This window comes from Meleagris gallopavo, chromosome 22 (assembly GCF_000146605.3).
Source record: "Meleagris gallopavo isolate NT-WF06-2002-E0010 breed Aviagen turkey brand Nicholas breeding stock chromosome 22, Turkey_5.1, whole genome shotgun sequence".
Lineage (NCBI taxonomy): Eukaryota > Metazoa > Chordata > Aves > Galliformes > Phasianidae > Meleagris > Meleagris gallopavo.
The window spans coordinates 11,658,290-11,680,156 of NC_015032.2; the positions used below are offsets into that span (position 1 = coordinate 11,658,290).

The window sequence follows — 21,867 nt, forward strand, 5'->3', positions numbered from 1 at the left end:
AAAAAAAACAACCAGGAAAATGCTAGAATTAAAACCCTAAATCTTAAGCTGTATTCTGAGGCTCTATGGGAGGGAGATGGGTTGGGGACCAGTGGTACGTGAGGGACTGAGGGAAGACGTACCTGTGTGAGCAAGGACTCCCGGCTCTGCATGGATGGGACATCATACACCTCACTGGTGATGTTTGGCACTGAAGCCCGGCACGCCCTCGGGAGAGTAAAGAGGTGCTTAGAGAAGAAGGGAAAACAAAACAAAGCAATAATGAGAAAACTGCAGTAGGCAACAAGCTCAGGACATCTTTGAAAACTCAGCTAGTTGAACAGGTCACTGCTGTAGGAGGAACTCTTCAGTGATTCACAACCTTTAGCTTTTCACTGATGGTGATAAATTTGGTATTTTCTCCTTTGCTACAATTTCTGCTTTATTTCAGATAAGAATGGGCACATAGGAATCAAAGGGAAACAGTGTTATTAACCAGGGAGGGAAAAGATCTGAAGAAAATTCAGCTTCTATTATCACTTAAATCTTTTGACCTCTCCAAAGCAGAACTGTTAAAAAAAGAAAGCAGGGGATTTTCTACTTCTCTCTCACAGAGCCATCAGGTCAAGCCATGCTTCTTGGTAATAACAGCAGCGAAAGGATACAGGCTGAGATGTGTTAATTACTCTGTAGTCGTGAAGCATTTACTCATTTGGAAGAAATAGACACAATTACCTCGATGTCCTATCCAGCTCCTTAAACAGAGAAGCCTATATGGGAATTACAGTATTTAGGCCAATTACAGACTAATTCTATATGCATAAAACAACGTTTTAAGAGCTGAGATCAGATATGTGGCACCAGTAGTTAAGACACCAAGAGATGAATGTTGGGAAAGGCCTTTCATCAACCTTGAAAATACTGACTTTCGTTCATTCAACACACGGTTAGCCTGGGCACCAAGCAAAGCGACCGTGTTTGTACACAGGGTGAAAGCAGGCTGGCTTTGATTTATTGCTTTCAGTCATCTCCCTCAAAGACTTACAGTGGCTTTACTCAGCTGCTTGGGGAACAGCTGAGTGTGTTGGCAGCTTTGCCAGTTGTCTGGTAGGATCTACGCAGGGCAGTCCTGATTGCCTCTATGTGCAACCACCACAATGCAGTTGTTGTGGCAACAGCTGGGATGTTGTGCAAGACCCAGCTCAGGCAAAGCTGAACTTTGAAGTAGTAAAAGCAGCTAGGACTTCTGTTTTTTCCTCTTTTTTTCTTCCTTCCCCCTTGCTCTGGTAGAGTAAGCGAGGCGCAGAGTCACGAAATTACAGAGACAGGAAAAGCCAGTGAGCTCTAATGTTGGGCCACTCACACAAATGAAGAAATAGATGACATTTTCAGTGCCTGATTCGTTGGCGCAATGTGGAAAATTGTGCTGATCTCACTTCAGTTTGGAAGCGCCTTGCCCTCTTTGTGGTTAGGAATGTGGAGAAACCAGATCACAACAAGTGCACAAGGGTCTTCGGCAGCTACTGCTCAGTTTGAGCTTGCCCTTATGGAAACAGTACATGAGGTCTGGGAGTGCAGCTGAAGTGATGAAAATACAGTTTGCAGTCACCAGAAATTCACCAACCGTGACTGTTTTCCAGCACCTATTTGCTGCATAGGAGGAACCAGCTCCTCATTCTGTAGCACAGCGGGAGGAAAGCCGGCCAGCTGCGTCCTGTAGATCGAATGCTCATTAATTCAGACTAAAGGGCTGTATGGTTTGGGGTTGGACTTCTTTCCTATGCCAATTAACATTTTGAATGTGATTTTTGGACACAGAATAAAGAGCTGCCCAGAGCTGAAGAGCTCCTGGGACTGAATGAAAGCTTGCACTTGGAACTCCCTCCACACCTGCTCTGTTTATCTTTTATTATAAAAGATTCCTCGTAAATCTCGTGCTGAAGAAAGCACAAGGTTTTGATGACACTCACTGTGACATTTAATCAAAATATACATTTCTCACTCAGATGTTTCACCTGAATGCAAGGAACAGGGAGAAAGAAAAGACCACATCGGCAGTTGTAATGAAGTCCTGCAAAATGGGGTTTGTAATCCCACAGCACTGAGGAGACTGGTGACTGCTCTCATCTCACGTACTCTGCTTTGTAGAGTTGCTGCTTTGTGCAAGCGTAGTGACAGCCTCCAAGGCAATGGCTCTCTGAGAAAACAGCTGAAAGACAGCCTTAGCAAAAGATAACTTGTTTGTCAGAAATCTTCTTCCTGTGCGGTTGTCTGCAAAGACCCCCAGTGTGCACCAGGAGGCTCTGGATAGATGCATGCTGGTGAGCCGCAGGAAGGTGCTGTCTCTTCTTATTTTGACTTTGGGGTGGGTTGGCGAATCATTTCTAGATTTCTCAAAACAAATGGTTTATTCTGTACTTCCTGCCATGCTTTACAACCTTCTTAAACTGTCAAAAAAATGTGAAACACTACAGAATATGGAGTATCACACATTGTCCAGATCGGCCTTTCTCTCATAGTGCTGTGATGGAACTCTCAAGAATTTCTTAAACGCTCTTTATTTGGTCGACTTCGCTGCAAATTCCACTGGAATTTTCCACCCAACAGCCATTCGGATCCCCCTGCCTCCCGGCCACCACTTCAATGGCAGCGCTTGGTCCCGTGCTGCTCACACCCTACCTGCTGCGTGGAACTCCGTGTCTTCTCACTGAGCAGCTGTGCAGCCAAGGCCGGCACCTGGTAGACCCCCTGAGCAGGCAGGGTGGCAGCCCGAGCCGGCGACGTCACCCAGCCCTCCATCTTCTCATAGGTAGAGGACGACGCAGTGCCTTTGGGCACAGATGGCACCTGGTAGATGTTCTGCAAGGCCACGGGTGGCTCTGGAGCATCGCTGGGGATGGCAGGAGGCGGCAGGGCTTGTGGCCCCGCCAGGAGCTGCAGGCGGTTGGCAGGAGCCAAGCCTTGCCGTCCATGCAGTGAGCACCTCCACCAGCCCTCGCTGCCCACGACGTGCTGCTCCAGCACTGTCAGGATGTCCCCTCGGCGGAAGGCCAGCTCGTCCGAGCACTCTGCCTTGTTGTCATACAGAGCCTTCGCCAGCGCGTTCTGAGGGAGAGAACACAGCACCATCACACCGACAGCAGAGCAAGGCACCGGCATGGTGCTCACCTGCACGTCATCTCAATTTGATACAAAATGGGCTTGAATTAAAGACCGTATCTCAGAGCACTGGATTCAGAGCATCAACTGCCTCTGACATTTGTCTGCTATGTTGTACAGAAGTAATAACTCTACTGTACGTTTCTGCATTGCTTCTCCCACTGAGGCTCTTGGCAGCATAGCTGACATTCATTACCTGGACTTCATGAGCATCATGCTATGAAAAAAATCGGTGGTTTTCCCCATGAGCATTCTGTGAATTGTTTGTCAGAAGTCAGAGGAAATGTGTCACCCAGCCAAAAATAAACCTCGCCTCGTCCTCCCTGTCGCCTCGTTTATCTGAGGGCTTCAGCTGCACATTAGTAATTAATTGTTTCTTAATAGAAAAAGAAATAAGCACACTACTTATTTTCCCTTAAACGCTTCTTTTCTCCCCAAGCCTTACGAAGGCAAACCCAGCCGCAGCGCCGAGGAGCTCAGCCTGCTGGTGGTGCTGGGGCAGCAGCACTGAAGGCAGCAGCTCCAGTGGTGCCCACCTCAGCCCTCCATCAGGCTGGAGAGCTGTCTCCTGTTGCATCACAGATTCCCAGGCTAACAACGTGCGTCATTTAGCTCGGGGAGAAACTGCCAGCCTTGTGCTCAGTGACACCACAAGCATTGCTCTTTCTGCTGGCTGGGCAGCGCACCCAGGAACTCAGCTTCAGGTGAGAGCAACTGGAACAGTGCCCTTGTTCCTCTCCGTGACACAGCCATCACTGAATCATTCAGTATCTCTCAGCATCTCCAACAGTGGTCCTATCACCTCACCTCTCTCTCTTTAAAAAAAATTATATATATATATGTATATATACACACATATACATACATACAGAAAGCCAATGAAGAATAGACTTGACAGATCACAGGAAATCCGTACGAAAGCAAATATTCATACTTTCCAAGCTTCAACACCACAGGGCTGCTCTACCTGCCTCAGCTGAGCTTATATATAACCTGGCAATCTTGAATGATAACACTTTATTTTTAGCAGATTGATTTTGGATATTTGCTTACTCTGTATGGGACAAAAGAATGAAAAGCAGCTGCAGCAGGTAGCTTCATTCATATGAAGCATTTCTGCAAAGGATGAAAAGAACTAGCTGCAGTGCTTTCACATATACCATTTGCTTTCAGCTTAAAATGTGACTGACTGCTTCCCACTGGATGTTCCAGCATTAGTTTCTTAGCAGAAAGTGCAAGTAACGTCCAAAGAGATAGCACCCAAATAGGAAACATGATGCCTTGTATTTTTGTGCAGAGCATTTGCTGCAAAGTGACAGCTGGTCTGAAGCAGCAGCAAACCCATTTGTCAGCTCAGCTGATGGAAGTAGCCTGCTGTTAGCAGCACACCCTCCTTCAGGAGAATGGCCGTGAACAATGGCCTTGTTATGATGCATGGACTTGTCCATCAGCAGCTGTCAGAGACAGACAACAACAGTCCCATTTACCTTATGGCATGCTGTGATTAAAGCAGCTTTCTTGCCTTGGACACGGCAGCCTGCTTTCTCTTTGGGCAGTGCCAAATGCTCTCTCTGATCCACCTGTGCTGAAGTCAGCCCTCCAAGAATCTCATCAGAGAGCAGCACAGACTGTGCGTGCATTCACACATTGTTACAACTAAGAGGAAAAACAAAACAAATGCCAACCAACCCTAAAAAAATCTCAAATGGACAACCAAACCCAAACCCCAACACCCCACCCAACTTTTCCTGCTGTTAGTCAGGGACATTTCTAGAGCTCACTTGGCATTTGCTCCCTTTTTGCTGAGCACTCTACACACTGAAAGACAGACCCTCTTCATAAGACTCCAAAAGGATGGGCACAAGAACAGAGGAACCATCCTCATCATGCAAACAGGCAGCTGAGGTACAGAGCCTTATCTGAGCTCATGCAGGAGAACTGACCTTGGGAACGGAACCCCTCTCTGTTGCACTGAACAATAAAACTTTCTTCCTAGCTCCAGCAAAAGTAGAAGGAGGAAACTTTGGGTCACGGTATGGTCTAGGTGCCAGCATTTCCCAAACTAGGGTATAAAAGTTATAAAATTACAGAAGTCTAATTGAAAGTTGCACTTGTTATTGAGTAAATATGCTGATTTTCACCAGGTCAGAATTTGACCTGCACACATCACAGCACATCTGGCCTCAGTTACGGAATGACCTTCCGTGGTACTCAGCATCACCCAAACGTGACCTCAGCAGGTATTGGTGAGAGGATTTATTCCAGCTGACCCCATCTTTGCTGCTGCAGCGATCTTACTGGCAGGGAAAGATTGAATTTAAGGCCCTGTTGTCCTTTTGTGACACTTTTCAGCATATTTGAAGGAGGACAAAGAAACTCAGGAAAGTATTTTGGTGAAGCTTTCTTACCCTTTTTCCTTGAAACTAATCCCGGGAAGAGTTTTACAGAAGGCAGAAACAGGTAAGATAACAGAATCCTAATTTGTCACCACCGAACTAAAGGAAGGTCTCAGTCAAAACTCTTCAACTCAATCCTCTTTTTGCATCCTTATATCACACCACAGAAACTAAAACAAGAAAACCAAACCACAAGACACACAACCATCAATTTCTTCAGTGCATTTTCAGTGCCCAGAAATTTGCAGCAACTGCAACACCAACCCAAGTGCTGGCACACCATTGACATCACAGGTACTGATGAATTTATTTTATGGGAAATACAAGAAGGCACTGAACCAGGTAGTTTTGGTACTGGCAAGTGCTGCAGTTCTGTCAGCAAAGAGCTTTCTGTGGGCTAGCTGTTTTTCCCCTCTGAGGCACAAGGTCACCTGCAGTTCAACTCAGCTCACCTAACCAGACTGTGTGCCACACACCAGGCCCTAGCTCTGCTTTCAGCTGCCCAGGACATATGTAAAGAATCACTGTGGCAGCCCCTTCCCGTCCTGTAAGCAGAAGCATCCTTGACCTTCCATTAACCTTAAACAAGCTTTGCATTCCCAGGGTCGCAGAGACTTTATGGGATGCTTCACTGGGAGGAAGCTGCGCTTTGGGGCCACTGGGATCTGAATGTTCTCTTTATCACCAGAGGAGCGGAAGCAGTCTGACACCATCATCTGCAGAATGCTGTGCATTGCTCTTTGTTATTTTGTGTTATCTCATTAATGTGTCCTTACAATGACCAACACCTAACGAGCACTAAAGCAACGCAGATGAGATCAAAGTCTTTTTATTTGGCATTTGTTGCTTTTTCCCTGTCAGCAGCCCTATAAAACTATCCTCAGATGAAGCACATCTTAAAGGGCTGTTCATCACCCCGTGGGAAAGCACTTTGGAGGATGCTGCTGTTACCCCCTCCTTCTGCTCACTTAGTGAGGCAGTGACGGAGTGCAGACCTGGAGGGCAGAGGCTGCATCCTCAGCAACCTATTTCTAAGGTGCTGCTCTCCCTCATATGGGAGTCTGTGACCTCGTCACTGCAATGTGAGTTGGTCATACACAACCATATCAAGCAGCTTTATACCATAAAGCCCCCGGAAGCACAGCTTCAATTAAGTTAGGTGCGAACAAATTTCTTGTGTACCCACTTCTACTGAATTTTAGACCAATTGGTCTAATACAAGGCAGTCACTCTCTGTAATTTCCGTCTTTACATTTGGTTACCCAGCACTGCTCCCAACACAAAAAAAACCACAACACACCAAAAGCCCCACGACCTCAGTGCAGTGATGGGAATTACAGGGCAGCACTGCTCATTCTCTCCACGCCCTCTTTTCTCCATGTAAGCTGTTGACCAAAGCCTGGCTACATCTAAGCCAGCACACATCTCCCCCTCGTCTGTGCAAAGGCAGGATTTCGTTCCCATGCATAACGCTTCCAAGCCAAGTTGAAGGAAAAATAAACTGCCATTTCCTGACATTTCAAGAAGGAATGTATGTATTTCTGGCCTTTGGCTCCTGATGCTGTCCAAAGGATTTCCCTGTATGTTCCAATTAATTTATATTTTTGAGCCTTTTCTAAATCTTTTAGCATGTTAATAGTATTTTATCACAATGCTTATTTCCACACATGGACTTTAAGTATCTGTTTAGGGCACGGACAGAAGCCCCTATGGGAGCAGCTGCCTGGAGCAACCACCGATCACCGGTCGCAGTGGGATGGATACTCACGAGCAGCAACTGCTGCCTGTTCTGCACTCGGGTGCACAAGTGGACAGTCCATCACCCACACCTTGCAGCAGAGCTTCTATTGATGCTGTGAGGGTGGCAGAGGCCCAGGGGAGGCTGCTCTTTCTGATTCATAATGAACGAGCAGCAGCACCACAGCTTCCAGGCACTCCAGCTTCCTCCACCTCCCTCACTGATGTTGTCTGCTCAAAAATGTTACTATGATTACTTGTTAAGATAAGATTTTGGACAAGATTTCAACTGAAAATTAAAATATTCTCTAGGAAGTGAAGGAGATGTGCTCCCATCCGCCCCAACAGCCACCATGTGCTATGCTGTGTGCTTTTTAACACGGGGCACTCAGTGACTGCAGCTCCTGCCTGGAGCCGCAGCTGCCGGAGCTCAGCTGTGCTGTTGGATGCAGAGATTCACTGCTGTGCGCAGCCAGACAACCCTTGCTTAGCACAAAACAAGCTCCTACCCCGTGTCTGCTCATGCACTGGGACAAAACACTGACGTGCACCTACACACCGGGTTTCATTCATCCAAGTATTTCACCACTATTTCTTAAAAGCAAACAGCACCAGCGCTCCTTTCTGCTTTGGAGTTTCAGCTCTCTTTGCAGAAGCAGCGTAGGACATGGTCAGTCCCTATCCTAGAGAGCACAGCCCTGCTGACACTGCTTTAGCAGAGTGACTCAAGCTGTTAAAGCATTTCCGTTACCTGAACCCTTGTGATCAGCATCTAATCACCACAAGAAGTGCAGCATCCTCCTTCTATTGAAGTAAAACTCAACTTTTAGTTCCCCATCCTAATTATTTCCAAGGAAACAATGAGGGCAAAGGGTATCCCTACACCCTCTAGTCCCTACTCATGTAACCTTTCAGCAAGGCACATTACTGCCCACGGTAATTCACGGTACAGAACTCACTCTTATCAGCCTTACTGCTGCTCTTCTCAATGAGGCATTTCTTCAGCTGAACTCATGGAACCATAGAATGGTTGGGTTGGAAGGGACCTCAAAGGTCATTTGGTTCCAACCCCTGCACCAAGCAGAATTGCCAACCACTGCACCAGCCAACTCACACTGTGTTTCAAGAGTTCAAACCGCACAGTTTGACAGTAACCTGGAAACAAGAGCAGCAACACACACTGAGAAGCGACTCAGCCAGATGCAGGTCTCAGATAAACGCCCTTCCAGTGCCAATATGATAAACCACACACTTAAATTAAATGCCCCAGAAATACGATAATCCAGTACTTACATTGACCTTCATTTTGACACCTCCACTACTCCATCCCCAAAGCAGAACTGAAAATGCTGAGCACAGGAGCAGCTCCGCTCCTTCTGCACCACCGGGAGCCCCGAGCACAGCACTGCTGGGAATGGAGGGAGCTAATTACGTAGCACAATTATCTGCATGTGCTATTGGCCTGCAGCTGCTGCTGTAATGGGGCCTGGCACAGGGCACGCAGATGTCCCTCATCCCCTGGGAAATGCCTTTCTGTCTTACAGCTGAATCTTGGCTGGCCGATGGGGGCAGTGGGGATGAACCAGAAATGGATTTGTTTGATTTTATGGTGTTTTTGTAGCATCATCTTCTCCTCCTGTTCTTGTGTACTTCCAAATGTCTCCATCTACTTTGCAATTTTCATGTTTGTGTTTCTCACAATCTGAGCAGATCTCCTCTGTAACTGGGGAAATGGCTGCAAAATAATCACATTCTTTAGAAGCAGAAAAGGCGAGGAGCAAAACTAACCATTAAAGCTAACCATTAACTGCGGATGAAAGGGCATGCTTCTTTAATTATTAAAAGCTGTTCGATGCGATCAAACAGGACCGTTATATAGAATCATCCATCACTGCTATTCACTCAGCAAGTTGTGCCCAAGCAAACACACAGGTTTCACTGCTGCGGACTCATTCACATCATGTGGGTTTTTATGCTCAAGCTTTTCTTTGGCTGCAGTTCTCCTTCCTCTTTCCACAGCAGCTTCAAGATAAAATTAGGCACTCCTGCAGCCACAATCACTTCACTAGAAAAGCCATACATCTCAAATAGAAAAAGTTGAATTGAAATTGCCTTATCAACAAAATCTACACCTTTGGATGGGGCTTGGATTGGAACAGAGCAGCAGTTGCTGCAGTTATCCCAGTGAGAGGGAATCCTGGCACAAAGTAACTCATCTGTACCTCACCTGAATATTTGGTGCAGGCAATAAAGAGCAGCTGCTCATTTACTGCCCTGGGGTTTTGGAAGGGGCTCCCAGAAATACACAAAGCAGTGCTGCAACTTGAGGCCACAAAACTGTATTAACAGAACTGAACATTGTCTGGAGCCGATGCCAGGCGGGTCCCCGTGGTGTCAGCAGGGCACCCCAAGGAGTGGGGCCTTGGGTGAGCCCAGGGCTGTGGGCAGAGCCTGGTGGTTTCCCAGGTTTGAAATGGGGATGTGTGGCTGTGGGTTTTTGTATTCCCGAGTGGCAGAGCTCCCAGAACCCAATCTCCGTGCACTTGGCTGTTGATGACACATGGAGACACGAGCTGAGCGTTTCAGATAGAGGGGCAGATTGCAGATTAACTTCACGCGTGCTTAAGAAACACCCCTGGTTTTCTTTTAGCAAAAGCACAGAAAATATTGCCAAGCAGTAAGAGAGCTATTTCCCAAGCACAGCCTAGCATGCTAACTGCATTGTAAGTTGCAGCAAGATGTGCAATATTTCCTGTGTGGATGATGCTGCAGGTGCAACGAGAGAGAAATCCCACATTTCTCTGGGTGTGAGCCTACCCTCAATCCATCTTTGGGAATGGTTTTCTATGGGAAGATGGAAGAGCCAGGGCACAGAGCAAGCATGGAGCACTGCCGGGCAGAGGAGCACTACTGCTGGTGCTTCAGCAAGTCCAGAGAGTGGGAAAAACACCACTTCCAATACTCAGTATGGCACTCAGATATTATAATGAACAGTACTGCCTGATGCTCCCTTATAAATAGTTTATAAATGATATAGCAGAAAGAAATCTGACTTTTTCTAGTTGTAATTTCCCCTGGATTTGGCTGGGTATGCTGTGGTTGTGTCCAAGGACTTTGAACAGCACTGGAAATCATTGTGCTGCCATCACATTTATTTCAACAGGCAATGTAGGAAACCTCGAAATAGCTCACCCAGAAATAAACACTCTTGGAATAGATGTCATGCAACAGTCTCTGGTGACTTCACGTAAGAAATTGTTCTGCCACCGCTGCATGTCTGAGTGGAAATGCTGAGCGCAGCCCACGGCTCACTGAGCTGCTCGCCAACTTCTTTCCCTTGCTATTCTCTGTACCAGGCAGCAGTTTATTTGGAGTCAACACTGGGACCATCATCAGGGGTTGCAAGATCCTTCTGTTACACCGCTCGTTAGACTTGCAGACATTCAGACAATCAAAGCATCAAATAAGGAATTAAGACTTCAGTACCCTGACCTTACAGCAGCAAACTTTTATCCGTGTCTATTAAAAGCACATTAGGACAACATGAATACAGAGAGACATGGAAAGACTTAAAGATTGTTTCTTTTGAAAAACCGAACCCAAAGAGAGCTCTTTAAATCTTTTTCTGTTTTGTTGTAACACAGGGAAATTATCTGCAGTAGGATGTCTGGAGCTCCCCATACGACTGTGACAACATACAGTGTACACAACTTACCACAGAGCAGCAAAGCAGGGGAACCTCAAGGTTGTCTATCTATTGTTCCACATGTGTGTTTATTCACAGGCAGTCATTACTGGGAATCTTGCTTCGGTTGGAGCTCTCCCATGACAACCTTTTTCCCATTAATGGTTTTGTCACACAATGAAAGCACAGACACCCAGCACAACACATCCCAACGCGCTCTGCCCAGGATGAGAGCACCAACCATCTCCAATATCACCAAGCCTCACGCTGAGACCAAACATCAAGCCCTGCACTAGAACCTATCTTTTCACTTCCATTCCTTGCTCAAACAACCCGAAGCAACGTACCTTTGCAGTTTGGCTGCTTCTCATGCTCACAGCCGTGCTGTCACCCAGCAGCAGCTCTCAGCACGGTGCAGAGGAGCCCCGGCGCTGCGCAGTCACCGTGTGCGGGACCTGCAGCTCTGACAGCCCTGCTCTTACAGCACCCAGCAATGTGTGTAGGCAGTTCTCATGAAATACGGCTTCTGTGACAGCAGATAAGATGGAAAAGAAAACAAAACAAAGCAGGAAAAGCCAACCAGCACCAAGAACTGAAAGTCTGTCTGCAAGCGGAATTTTCCTTGAACTGTCATCAGCTTGCAGCAATTAACCACAGCAGAAGTGTCACCCTCCTTTTCTGCTGCCTGTTCCCCTATTTCTTTGTTCAGAAGTGTAACAAACACAAGAATACTTCATACCACAAGAGGCTGCACAGCCCTTGATAGAAGGAAGGCTGCCACAATCGTACCAGTTCAGGATTCCTAAGCCAACGTTTTCACGCCTTTCAAGGCTGTCTCAGTATTTAAAGCACCCCATTATAATTTTTGTTGATGTATAAAAGTGACTTTGAGAGAACCTTAAGCATTACCTACGTGAGGGTGAATTCTATGGGGATGACTCCTCCTCACTGCCCTGAGTCTGGTGCATCCAGGCAGCATCCTGCCCTGCACTGTGCTGGGCAGAGCAGAGCGGTTCTGTGGCAGCACTGGAGGACTTTTTTTTCAGTCACACAACCTCCCACCCTGAGCTATAGTTTACCCTGACCTTACCCAGTTTTACTGGAATTCATGGGGTACTTCTAGCAGAAAGACAGCATGCAGGAGAAACATTTGTCCCAGACCACCACCCTCTTTTAAGTGGGAAGCATCAACGAGTGGCAAACCAGCAGAATTCCAGCAGCATCCCTTTGGGAGAGGCCATCCCCAGACCCGTCTGTCAGTTGCTGGTTGCCAAGTCAGCACCCCAAGCAGTGCTAAAGCCCAAAAGGTACAAACCCACAACTGTGGCTTGCCTCTAAAGCTGCTCTGCTTTCAGATGCGCAGTGGTACAACCTCAGCACTCGTCCTCGACAGACAGAAGGGGCAGGAGGAGCGATCTGCCAGGTGGATGCAACTGACCTTCAAGCAGGGGATGGAGGCTCTCCTGAGGAGATACAACCAGTGCTGGGTCTGAGTGGAAGAGCATGGCAGGACAAAGTTACTGAGAGCTACAGATGAGAATAAAGCATTCCTTTGTCAAATGAAGGGCTGCCCAAACTGCAATAGTAAGAGAAGAAATCGACATTCATCAGTCAGCAATGTCCTCCAGCAGAATTTATCTGCCCAAGGGAAGATCCCTTCTCCTTGGAAGGGCAGCAGGTCACTGCTTTCTCACTGGCAAGTGCTTGAACCCAGGGCAGCTCACAATCTCAGGCAGGAATTCTGGTTTCCAAGAGCTTGTTTATACATTTGCTTCCTCTTTCAGGTGAAAGAAGAGCTGCCCTTAATGTCTGAGGAACAAAGAGCTTAAAATAGGGTAACAGCAAAGTTTGCTAGTCTCAGATAAGATTCTAACAAGAATATCTGAAATCCAAATGTAGATGATTAGCTAACGACTGTGCTGGTAACATGGGTATCTCCTATACCTGGAGCAGGCAGGTATCCATGTGCCATAGCACTCTGCTATCTGAGAGCACCAGCAGCACTCAGCTTATCACAACAGGGCTTTCCCACAACACCCACGTCCCCTCCCACCATATCTCATGCTATCCCCATGGATTTGCACTCAGCTCCTCAAGGAAAAAAGAGACAGTGGAAGAGTATGCATAGCTAAGAGAGTCAGAAACAGATGCTTTCTCCAATCTAACAAGTTTACCAAGCTTGCATTTTGTTATCAAGGACAAGTCAGCAGCAAGGACGCTCTCTACACCTACTGCAATTAACCCAAAAGTGTGAGACTTGCTTAACACTTGTCTAAACGTATCGGGGAAAAGTAGTTTCAAAACAGGTCCCCTCAAGGTCAAAGACAGCTGCAAAACTGGGTTGTGATCTTTCTTTCCCTTCTGAAGATAAAGAGCTGTTCCGAAGCTGCTAGCAAGAACTGTGATCCACTGAGCTGACTACTCTCAGCAGTGCTGAGTACAGCAAAAGCCCCATGTACAGCCTAACACTTAAGAGTAGGTAAAGTGCTAAAAATTGCTTTCCTTTACAAAGCTCATTTTAAGAGCATTCCAAATATTGGATCAGGGTTGGTTTTTTTCCTCCCCAACTTCATTAACAGAGAATTTTAAGAGCAGCAAGGCAACAACAAACAGCATCTTTGCAAAGGTCATTCCTCTGGACACACTTCTGAACGTGCCTGCTTGCAGGCAGGACTGGTTCTGAAAGACCCAAGCTCACTTTGCCTGGTCAACTTCAGTGCTCTGAAACCTGAGTAAAAACATTTCTCCCCTTGTCCTTAGGGAAGGGGAACAGAAGCAGTTAGAGATTATCTATCCTAACCTTGACTACCTCCTCAGTGACTAAACTTTTGACTCAGACTCAGGGAAGTAAGATCTTACTTCCCTGCTCTTGGTTCAGCTCCCCAAACTCAAATTTGATTCAGGCCACTTGCCTTTTTATATGATTACATCCTGCATACAAACATTTTTACTTCAGGTAGAAGACATCTTACTCAGCCTGAAGCCCAACCAAACTGGTTTTGCTTTTTCTTTATATTGTCATGCTAGATCCAAGCTGCTCCCTGAACCACTTCACTCCAATAGCTCTTGGATTTTTCAAGTAATCTACTTAAGTAATGAAGCACAGTAACTAGCTTAGTAAATAATTTACTGGGAAAAGCAAGGCCACTTTTTGTAAATACCTTTGGAAATCAAACTATTTTAATGACATCAATATGAACATCCTGCAGCCAAATGCCAGTTTTCTCTCTGAGCATCATCTCTCACTGAAGCACTGCTAAAAGACAAAAACACAGGAGCTCATTTCAGGATATTCTCTCCTTAACACACTACATCTCTACTTCTGTTTCAAGAGAAAAACAAGCAAACCAGAATTGCACAGAATTAAGGAAGCCTGAAGTGAAAGCTACAACGCTGCTAACTTAACAACTTCAGCAGTGGTTTAATATACGAAATACTGCTTTGAAAATAGAAGAGCCCAAAGATCCAAGGTGAACGAGTTACTTATAGAAGCTGCTTTAGCAGAAACACTTCAATTTAATACACAACTACCACTGCTCCCAATTTAGCTGACTAGTGCTAGTAGCATAGGACTGATTGCTGGGCAATGACAGCATGTTAACAACTGTATCATGACTTCCCTTTTCCCTCCCACCGATTCTCCTTGCTCCTTCACCAAAGAAGCCAGCAGAACCCACTATCTCATGCCTCCCACGTATCTAAAGCTTTAGACGATTGATGTAGAAAATTGCTAAGTTTAATAAATTTGTTCTGTACTGCTGTAGGATTTAAGAAGAATATTAAATTTAGAAGAACAACAAAAATGAAACATTCAACACTGCAGGTCTACAATTGTCTGATTTGAATGCAGTGCAACAGAGTGATTCAGACTGTAACACATCCCAAATCCTACCCTTCCAGTACTTTTACTATCTTTTATATAGAAAACTAATACATTTCCTTCTTTATATATTAAATAATTTTTTAAAAGATCACCTTTATTTATATATAGACAAAACCTGCATCCTCATCAGCCCTTGACAAGACACTTAATGGCAATGGAAAGTTAACCCAACATTAATAAACAACCATACATTTAATGAAAGCAAGTGCTGAGCTTATGACTAAAGGAAACACACTCCCAAATGTGAATCTGAAAAGCACTGTACCACTATGCTGCAGATAGAATGCCTGAATGAACACTCTTAAAACTGCAAAGACCGGATAACAAACCTCATCTATAAGAACATGTAGTGAATTTTCAAATGTACAGGAGTTTTAACCACAGACTTCTTGCTGATTTGTACTTCTAACGAATGCAGTTAAGATCTGGAAACTCAGACTATCAGACACAACAGGCAGAAGAAACAATGAGTCTGTGTTTTTAAATTCAAGGAAGTATCTCAATTGCTGTGTGACACACTGACAGAATGTGAACTAAACGAAGCAAACTTACATTTCTGACATACATATGAAGAAAATTGACGTTACAAGTTTCTCAGAGGAGTCACTGAACAGTTCCTATTGCCAGGTTATTCTCACTTTCATATGCTGCAGCACTGCCACACTTAATAGCTTCAGTGTAATATTCCTTGAATTTACTTTAAGATTACACTTAAGATAAATTGTAAAGAAGACAAGTTTTCAAGTCTGAACTTTAATATCAGAACTAGAACACCATTTCTTCAATTCATCTGAACAATTTAAAACCACGTTTCAAATTCTTATGGCACAAAAGCGACTCAGAATCAGAGGCCCACTTAGCCAACTGAGGGAAAGAGACTGAAAAATATAAAAGAGCTTCAAAGCATGAATCAGAACTGAAGACGGCTTAAGGCTTCACTAAAACATTCGCCGAGTTCTACCGTTGCTCGTGTAATCCATTCTTTAAACAGACTTTAGGGGGATTGCACAGATACAATGCAGAGCAAAACTGGCTCACACTGCCCAGTTTGAGCAAGATTTAGTCACATTATCTTTCGCAGGATTCAGAAAGACAGGAGAGTAAGTTTAATCCTTCCTGCAAGGATCATTTTATTCCGCACCCCAACTCCTTGAGTAAAATCAGAGATGACTTAAAAAAATTAATGCCACGCACACTAATAAAAAAAATTAGCGTGGGGCAAAACTTAAGTTTCAGTATTTCAATATTTTTCTGCCATCTGACAGAATTAAAACACAAAACAACAAAAAACAGACACAGCGTAGCTCTCATTTAGGCATCTGTCGGCAATACAATCAATACAAGATGATATAAGGAATCTGGATAATCATTCTTTCATAAAGATGTCCTTAGTCTGTCGTTGACCTTCTGTACCAAAATCTAGCCCTGTAGTCGTCACTGCATGTCATGAAGCCAGGGTTGGTGGGAGAATGGACAATACAGCGGACGATGCTGTTGTGCCCAAGAGAAAGGAGATTTCTTCGCTCAGCAGTTCTTGAATCCCAGCAGCAGAGACTTATGGTCCTTTCATCTGGCAGCAGCACGTAGTCTTCTGTGTGGTTGAAGACTGCTTGTGTCCTGTGCACTTGACGTCCACTCAAACCAGCTCCTAAAAACATGCAGTGAAATACAAGCCAAATAAGATCACCTTTAGTTTTTTTTTTTTTCCAAGGACCTAGAAGTACACTACAGCAGTTGATAGTTATGGGAAGTCTATTACTGAGCCTTATTTTCTCAGTTAGTATACATGTAAAGCAACTACAGATATCCTCCTGTAGCTATATACACTGTATAGGGCAGAACATCTTAGGGTTAAGCATTCCACTCGTGTCAAAGAAGTTCAGTCAGTCAGTGTGAATGCAAACATTAAGAGCAGTATAACCTTACATCTTTTGTACAAGGCTTACAGCTAACTAACTGAAGACCACAGTTATTGGTAAACACAGATTCCTGTTATCATTAATAACTTCTATTTTTAATGTGCAGGCCACACAATGTGCCACATGATGTACTTCAGCCATACCTCTCCTCCTCCCTTCAAAGGGGATGTGTTACCCACTTAAGCATTTATTTTGCTGCATCCTGCCCGGAATTTGCAAGAGTTTATCGAGGAGGTGCTGCACCCTGCTGGCTGGCAGCAAACACAGCCAGTGCACAAAGATTGCACACATCCAAACCAGTGGTACCAAGTTCTTCCCTACCAACACCCAGTCCACTGCCGTGGTACAACCCCTAATATTAAGCACATTACTGTTTTATCCAAAAGCTTTCTCAGTCATGTAACTTATCACATACAGTTTCCTTCTTTCATCATTTCCTAAGTCCCACTGAGATCAAAGCACGCTGTTGGCAGGATGCTGTTCAGTGCGACTCCTTGCACACAATTGCATCCTTCAAGAAAGTCATACAGCTGCAGCCATGCTTTACTAGAACTACATTTTGCACAAGAACTTATTAAAGCAATTGCACCAAAGTGGTTCAATTCCTCTACTGTCTGGGGAACAATCCAGGCAAGTGGACTCCTAACTCCAAAAGGATTACGCATTACTTTTGACTTTTCCATTTTTGGTTAGACTAGGTGTGCAGCTTAAACTGGTAAGTCCCCAAACTAAACTGAACATTAACAAGAAAAGCAATTATGCTTTTTAAAAAATTATGTTCAAGAAAAACTAGAAAATGAAACTCTCTCTGTAAGTGTTCTATTCCTTAAGGGATCCACATTCCTATTTACTTTTTCTCTAGCCTGGTGATGACTTCCCTCCGAAAGCAATGGTGTAATGATGTAACGATGTCAGTTATGTCTCCAAGCTCTAGTCAGAGTAAATAGGTTGACATTGACACAGCTTTTCTTCTGGAAGTATTTCACATTTTCAAATTTGGGGCCATTTATCCTCACAAAAGCAGTCCCCCCTTATGAGTTAGTATTCAGCAGTGACAGATCTTATTCTTCAGACAACACCACCTGCTCACTGGTCAGCACACGACAAAGAAGGTCCCTGGCAGGTCAGCTGCCACGTACCTGTGTACTTGACCAGCGTCCGACCAGTAGATATCTCCCACAGTTTAGCTACAGAGTCTTTTCCACTTGACAAGATATACTTTGAATTTTTGGAAAAAATAGCAGAACAGACTTCAGCTCCATCATGTGCCTTCTCAAAAGTAGTGATGCAGCGATTTGAAACACCATCCCATAGTTTGATGCATCCATCCTTGCTTCCTGTCACATACATGTTTGCACTCGCGTTGTAATTCACCGAACATATGGCATCGATGTGCTGGTCTTGAGGATTGCAAGACACAAAGCATTGGAAAGTATTGATATCATAGAGTCGCAAAGTAGGGTGCTGGGTACCCACAAGTATGAAATCTCCAGAAGGATGGAAAGAGATTGAGCGCAACATCTCTGCTTCCTGTTTGAGCAAAAATTGGTGTAAGTTTAAAAATAAAAAACAAAAATTGAAGAGTCAATTGTGGTGGCACTAAAACGGTAAAAAATAAAACTACATTATCAATTAGCACCTGTTCTATTGTTGCAGAATAGAAAATGCCCTGTATGTTATTTAAGTGACAGGCCACACTGAAACGTATCATAGTTTTTTCCCTAGAGCAGCTTGCTGTGCCTATTTATTGGATGTTGTACAACAGCAGCAGGAAGTTTTGCCACCACATAATCACAAACTTGCCTCCAGAACCAAGAAAATGTAGTTGACTTCAGAATCATCCATTTTAGATTAGGTCTGAATTAACAAAAAGCCAACAGGCACAAGATTCTAAGACTACAGCTATAGGTATAGCTATCCATTATGCACAAACTCACAATGCATAACCAAGTCTGAACATTTTGTAGCTGCATACTCTTACATATCCAACCACTTACATACTCAGATGCAATTCAGCTCACTGATATCTCAATAATCACACATGCAAGATTTGGTTGCTCTGAATTGAACTATTGTATCTAACCTGTATATATTTGAAGGCTCTTTTGGCAGAAGGTTTTGAATAGTCAAACAATTTAAGTGTGTAGTCCCTTGAACCAGATGCTAGGATCTGCTCTGTAGGATGAAAAGCTAAACATGTAACCTCATCCACATGATCATACAGAGTCCGAATAACAGGGTGATTTTCCATGTTCTGCTGTGCTGTCTCATTCATCATGACCTACAAAGAACATTGAACAAGTCAGTGTTAGAAGGCAGAACACTCCTTTGACAGGAAATTTATCATTTTCACCTGCATGAGTGATCATATTGCTACCTTTTCTGACATATGACTTGGCACATTATCACTGATCTTAATTATCTGAAGATGTGATACCTTCATACAGTTACAAGTTCTTATGAAATAACGTCCCTGTATCTTTACAAAGGTTATTGGATTTGCTCAAGGACAAACTACTATCAGCCACAGTGAAGTGATGCTTGAACATACATCACCTTCATGAACAGTCCAAATCAAAAGACGATACTGCCACACTAATTAAGGGAAGCAGTACCAATTGGGAAAACTGCAACGTTCACTCCTGTTGCATACTGCTGGGAATTCGGTGTGCATTCAGTGGGAAAAAAAAAAACCAAACCAACAAACCCAAAACTCTTAAGCTGTTGCCAGATAAGTGTATTAGAGAAAAAGTAAAGGAAGCAAATATGTACTCCGTGAAACAGTACTGAAACAGAGCCACCGTGCGCTGTATAATCAGATATGAAGGTAGGTTCATAACCAAACTGTCTGCATGGTTTTAGAGATTATCAACAACTATTAGAAGCAATTTCTGGCTCAGCTCTCTAGAATGCTGTGAGGAGTTACACAGGTATACTTGCCCTGTTTCTTCTTCCTTTTCTTCAAGGGTACTTTATGAGCCACTGCTGGAATAGGAAATACGTCGAGACAGATATTTAGTCCAACCCACTGAGCCAGCCACAAGGCACAGACATGGCACGAAACAGAGAGAGCAGCTCAAGAACTGACAAAGTGACTATGATTCAAGTCGTATTTTACCTCGATAGGCATAGCGCTTTTGGCCAGCATTCTCTCCGTATCAAGAATTTTTATTGAGGCATCAGCAGATCCCGTAGCTATTAGCTGTCCATCTCTGCTATATGTTGCTACACGACACGGTCCCTTATGAGACGTGACGTAACAAGTCTCATACTCAGAGGCCTCAGGAGACATGGTCTGTACATCTGCATCAAATTCTAAGTCGATTCCTGTGCCTGGAGCTACTGTATCTGACCGTCCAATTGCATATTGAACAGCACTGTCATCATTCTCCATCCCTGAAAAGAGAAAGTTGACGTTCTTAAACCAGGCTTACCTCCTCTTTAGACAGGCAGGCTATCTATCCTACAGATTTCTTTGGCAGCTCTCAAGTTCAGGATTTAAGAGACAGCCCACGTTGAACAAAGCTAAGCTAGCAGAATAGATTTAGTTGTAGTACAGCAGTATCTATCATTAAGAGTGAAAGGCAGTTTGACTAAACACAGCTGCTTAGTGCTCAGCTCTAGCGTAACTGTGGCAAGAGTACCATTCTATATTTATTGGTTGTAAGTACTGATTACTTATTATTAGTTAAACAATCAGATACAGAAGTCACTGACGTGCCTATGATCAGGTTACAAAAGGGTGAAAGAAGACTCAATGCTATTATATGAGATTTAAAGTGAAAAAATAGAAGCATTTACCGATTACTCTCTTTTTAACTGGATTAAAGAAAGAACACACAAACTACCATCCTAGCACTACTAATGAAAATTATTAATTCAAATCCACCTCAAAGAATCATTTTGATTGCAACATGCATCTACATGATAAAGTCAGTTCAGCACTGCAAGCTGCACCAAGGCACACAAGTTTTAAGCTAAGTGCCTACTTGCAGTTAGCAACTTTCACAAAAGTCTTTCCTGCTTTCATCTACAGACTGCAAAGCCCAGTATTCTTCTTTCAGACAGACGAGGCTCCACATTTATACCCATAGAAATCAGCTAGTTCAAGCAGCAGAACCAGTTCAGTTACAATAGAGAGAAAACACGTTGTCATGGTTAGGACTCTTCCAGTAATCCAGCTGACTTGTTTCAACAGCAGCTCAGGAACTGATTGCTTTCTGCAGCACATATGTACTTTCAGAAAGATGCACAGATAGAACAAGAAACACACCTTTGCCAAGAGCCTAGACTGTGAAGCTTGTTTTTTTGAGAATGGTATATAAAGGCCAACGAATGTGGCCAATGGAAGGTCTTACTCCCTCCCCTCCAACATGTCCAGGAACAACCAGAGAGAGTCGTGCCTTAGTAATGGATCTAACTTACTATTACCTGTGCAGACAGTGATTCTGTGAGTCACTGAACAGAGAACACAGCGAGTGCTAAAGAACGAAACACAGGCTGCACGTAAAGATATAAAAGCTTTGCGATTTACTACAAATGCGTAGAAAACAGAAGAGATGCATTCTCAGTAACACTACACAATTCACAAAGATTTAATCCAAGGATTTGGGAGCACAAACTTTACAGTAGTTCTTTTGTTTTAATTTCAGCTTACCTAATTTAATAAGATGCAGCAGTTGTTCAGATGGCGCACACACTGATTGTGGTTTTATCTCATTTATTAAGCCATTGGCAATATTTATGTATCCATCATACAATAGCTGACTAATTATTAGTTTATAAAGTTGCTGACGGTCTTTCAAGCTGACTTTTGTCCTATACATTGTGAGTAAGGAATGCCTTGGAGGGGCCTGAAATAAACAAATGGGAAAAGTCACACACAAGAGAGTTGCACGAAACAATTAAAGCTTTTAATTAACGTGCATCCTGCTAACAGCACCGAAAGTTTAAGTAAGACTGAGACCGAGAAGTGAAAGACAGAGAAAACAGGAGAAAGCCGGTGCAGCTTCATTGCAGAAACGAAAATCCGACGAATAAAAAGAACGTGAATTGTCTTAAGGAGCATCGGAGGAAAAAAAAAAAAAGAAAAGAAAGAAAAAATAAAAA

General features: G+C 44.0%; 2 protein-coding genes across 2 annotated transcripts in view; both read right to left on the minus strand.

Moving 5' to 3' along the window:
* Positions 1 to 11,295, minus strand: part of FAM210B (family with sequence similarity 210 member B) — a 15,889-nt gene extending 4,594 nt beyond the window's left edge. Inside the window, exons 1-3 of the mRNA XM_031556610.1 lie at positions 8,565 to 11,295; positions 2,659 to 3,084; positions 36 to 227 (exon numbers count right to left, since the gene is read on the minus strand). Of these exons, the coding sequence (XP_031412470.1) occupies positions 36 to 227; positions 2,659 to 3,084; positions 8,565 to 8,576 (630 nt within the window). The 5' untranslated portion in view covers positions 8,577 to 11,295. The remainder of the gene's footprint in view (positions 1 to 35; positions 228 to 2,658; positions 3,085 to 8,564) is intronic.
* Positions 11,296 to 14,670: 3,375 nt separating this feature from the next.
* CSTF1 (cleavage stimulation factor subunit 1) lies at positions 14,671 to 21,814 on the minus strand. The gene is made up of 5 exons (XM_003212152.4): positions 21,416 to 21,814; positions 19,877 to 20,154; positions 18,842 to 19,039; positions 17,898 to 18,288; positions 14,671 to 16,487 (listed from the first exon to the last, which is right to left on the minus strand). Exons 1-5 carry the CDS (start codon positions 21,582 to 21,584, stop codon positions 16,228 to 16,230), a joined length of 1,296 nt encoding a protein of 431 aa, XP_003212200.1. The 5' UTR covers positions 21,585 to 21,814; the 3' UTR covers positions 14,671 to 16,227.
* Positions 21,815 to 21,867: the final 53 nt, after the last annotated feature.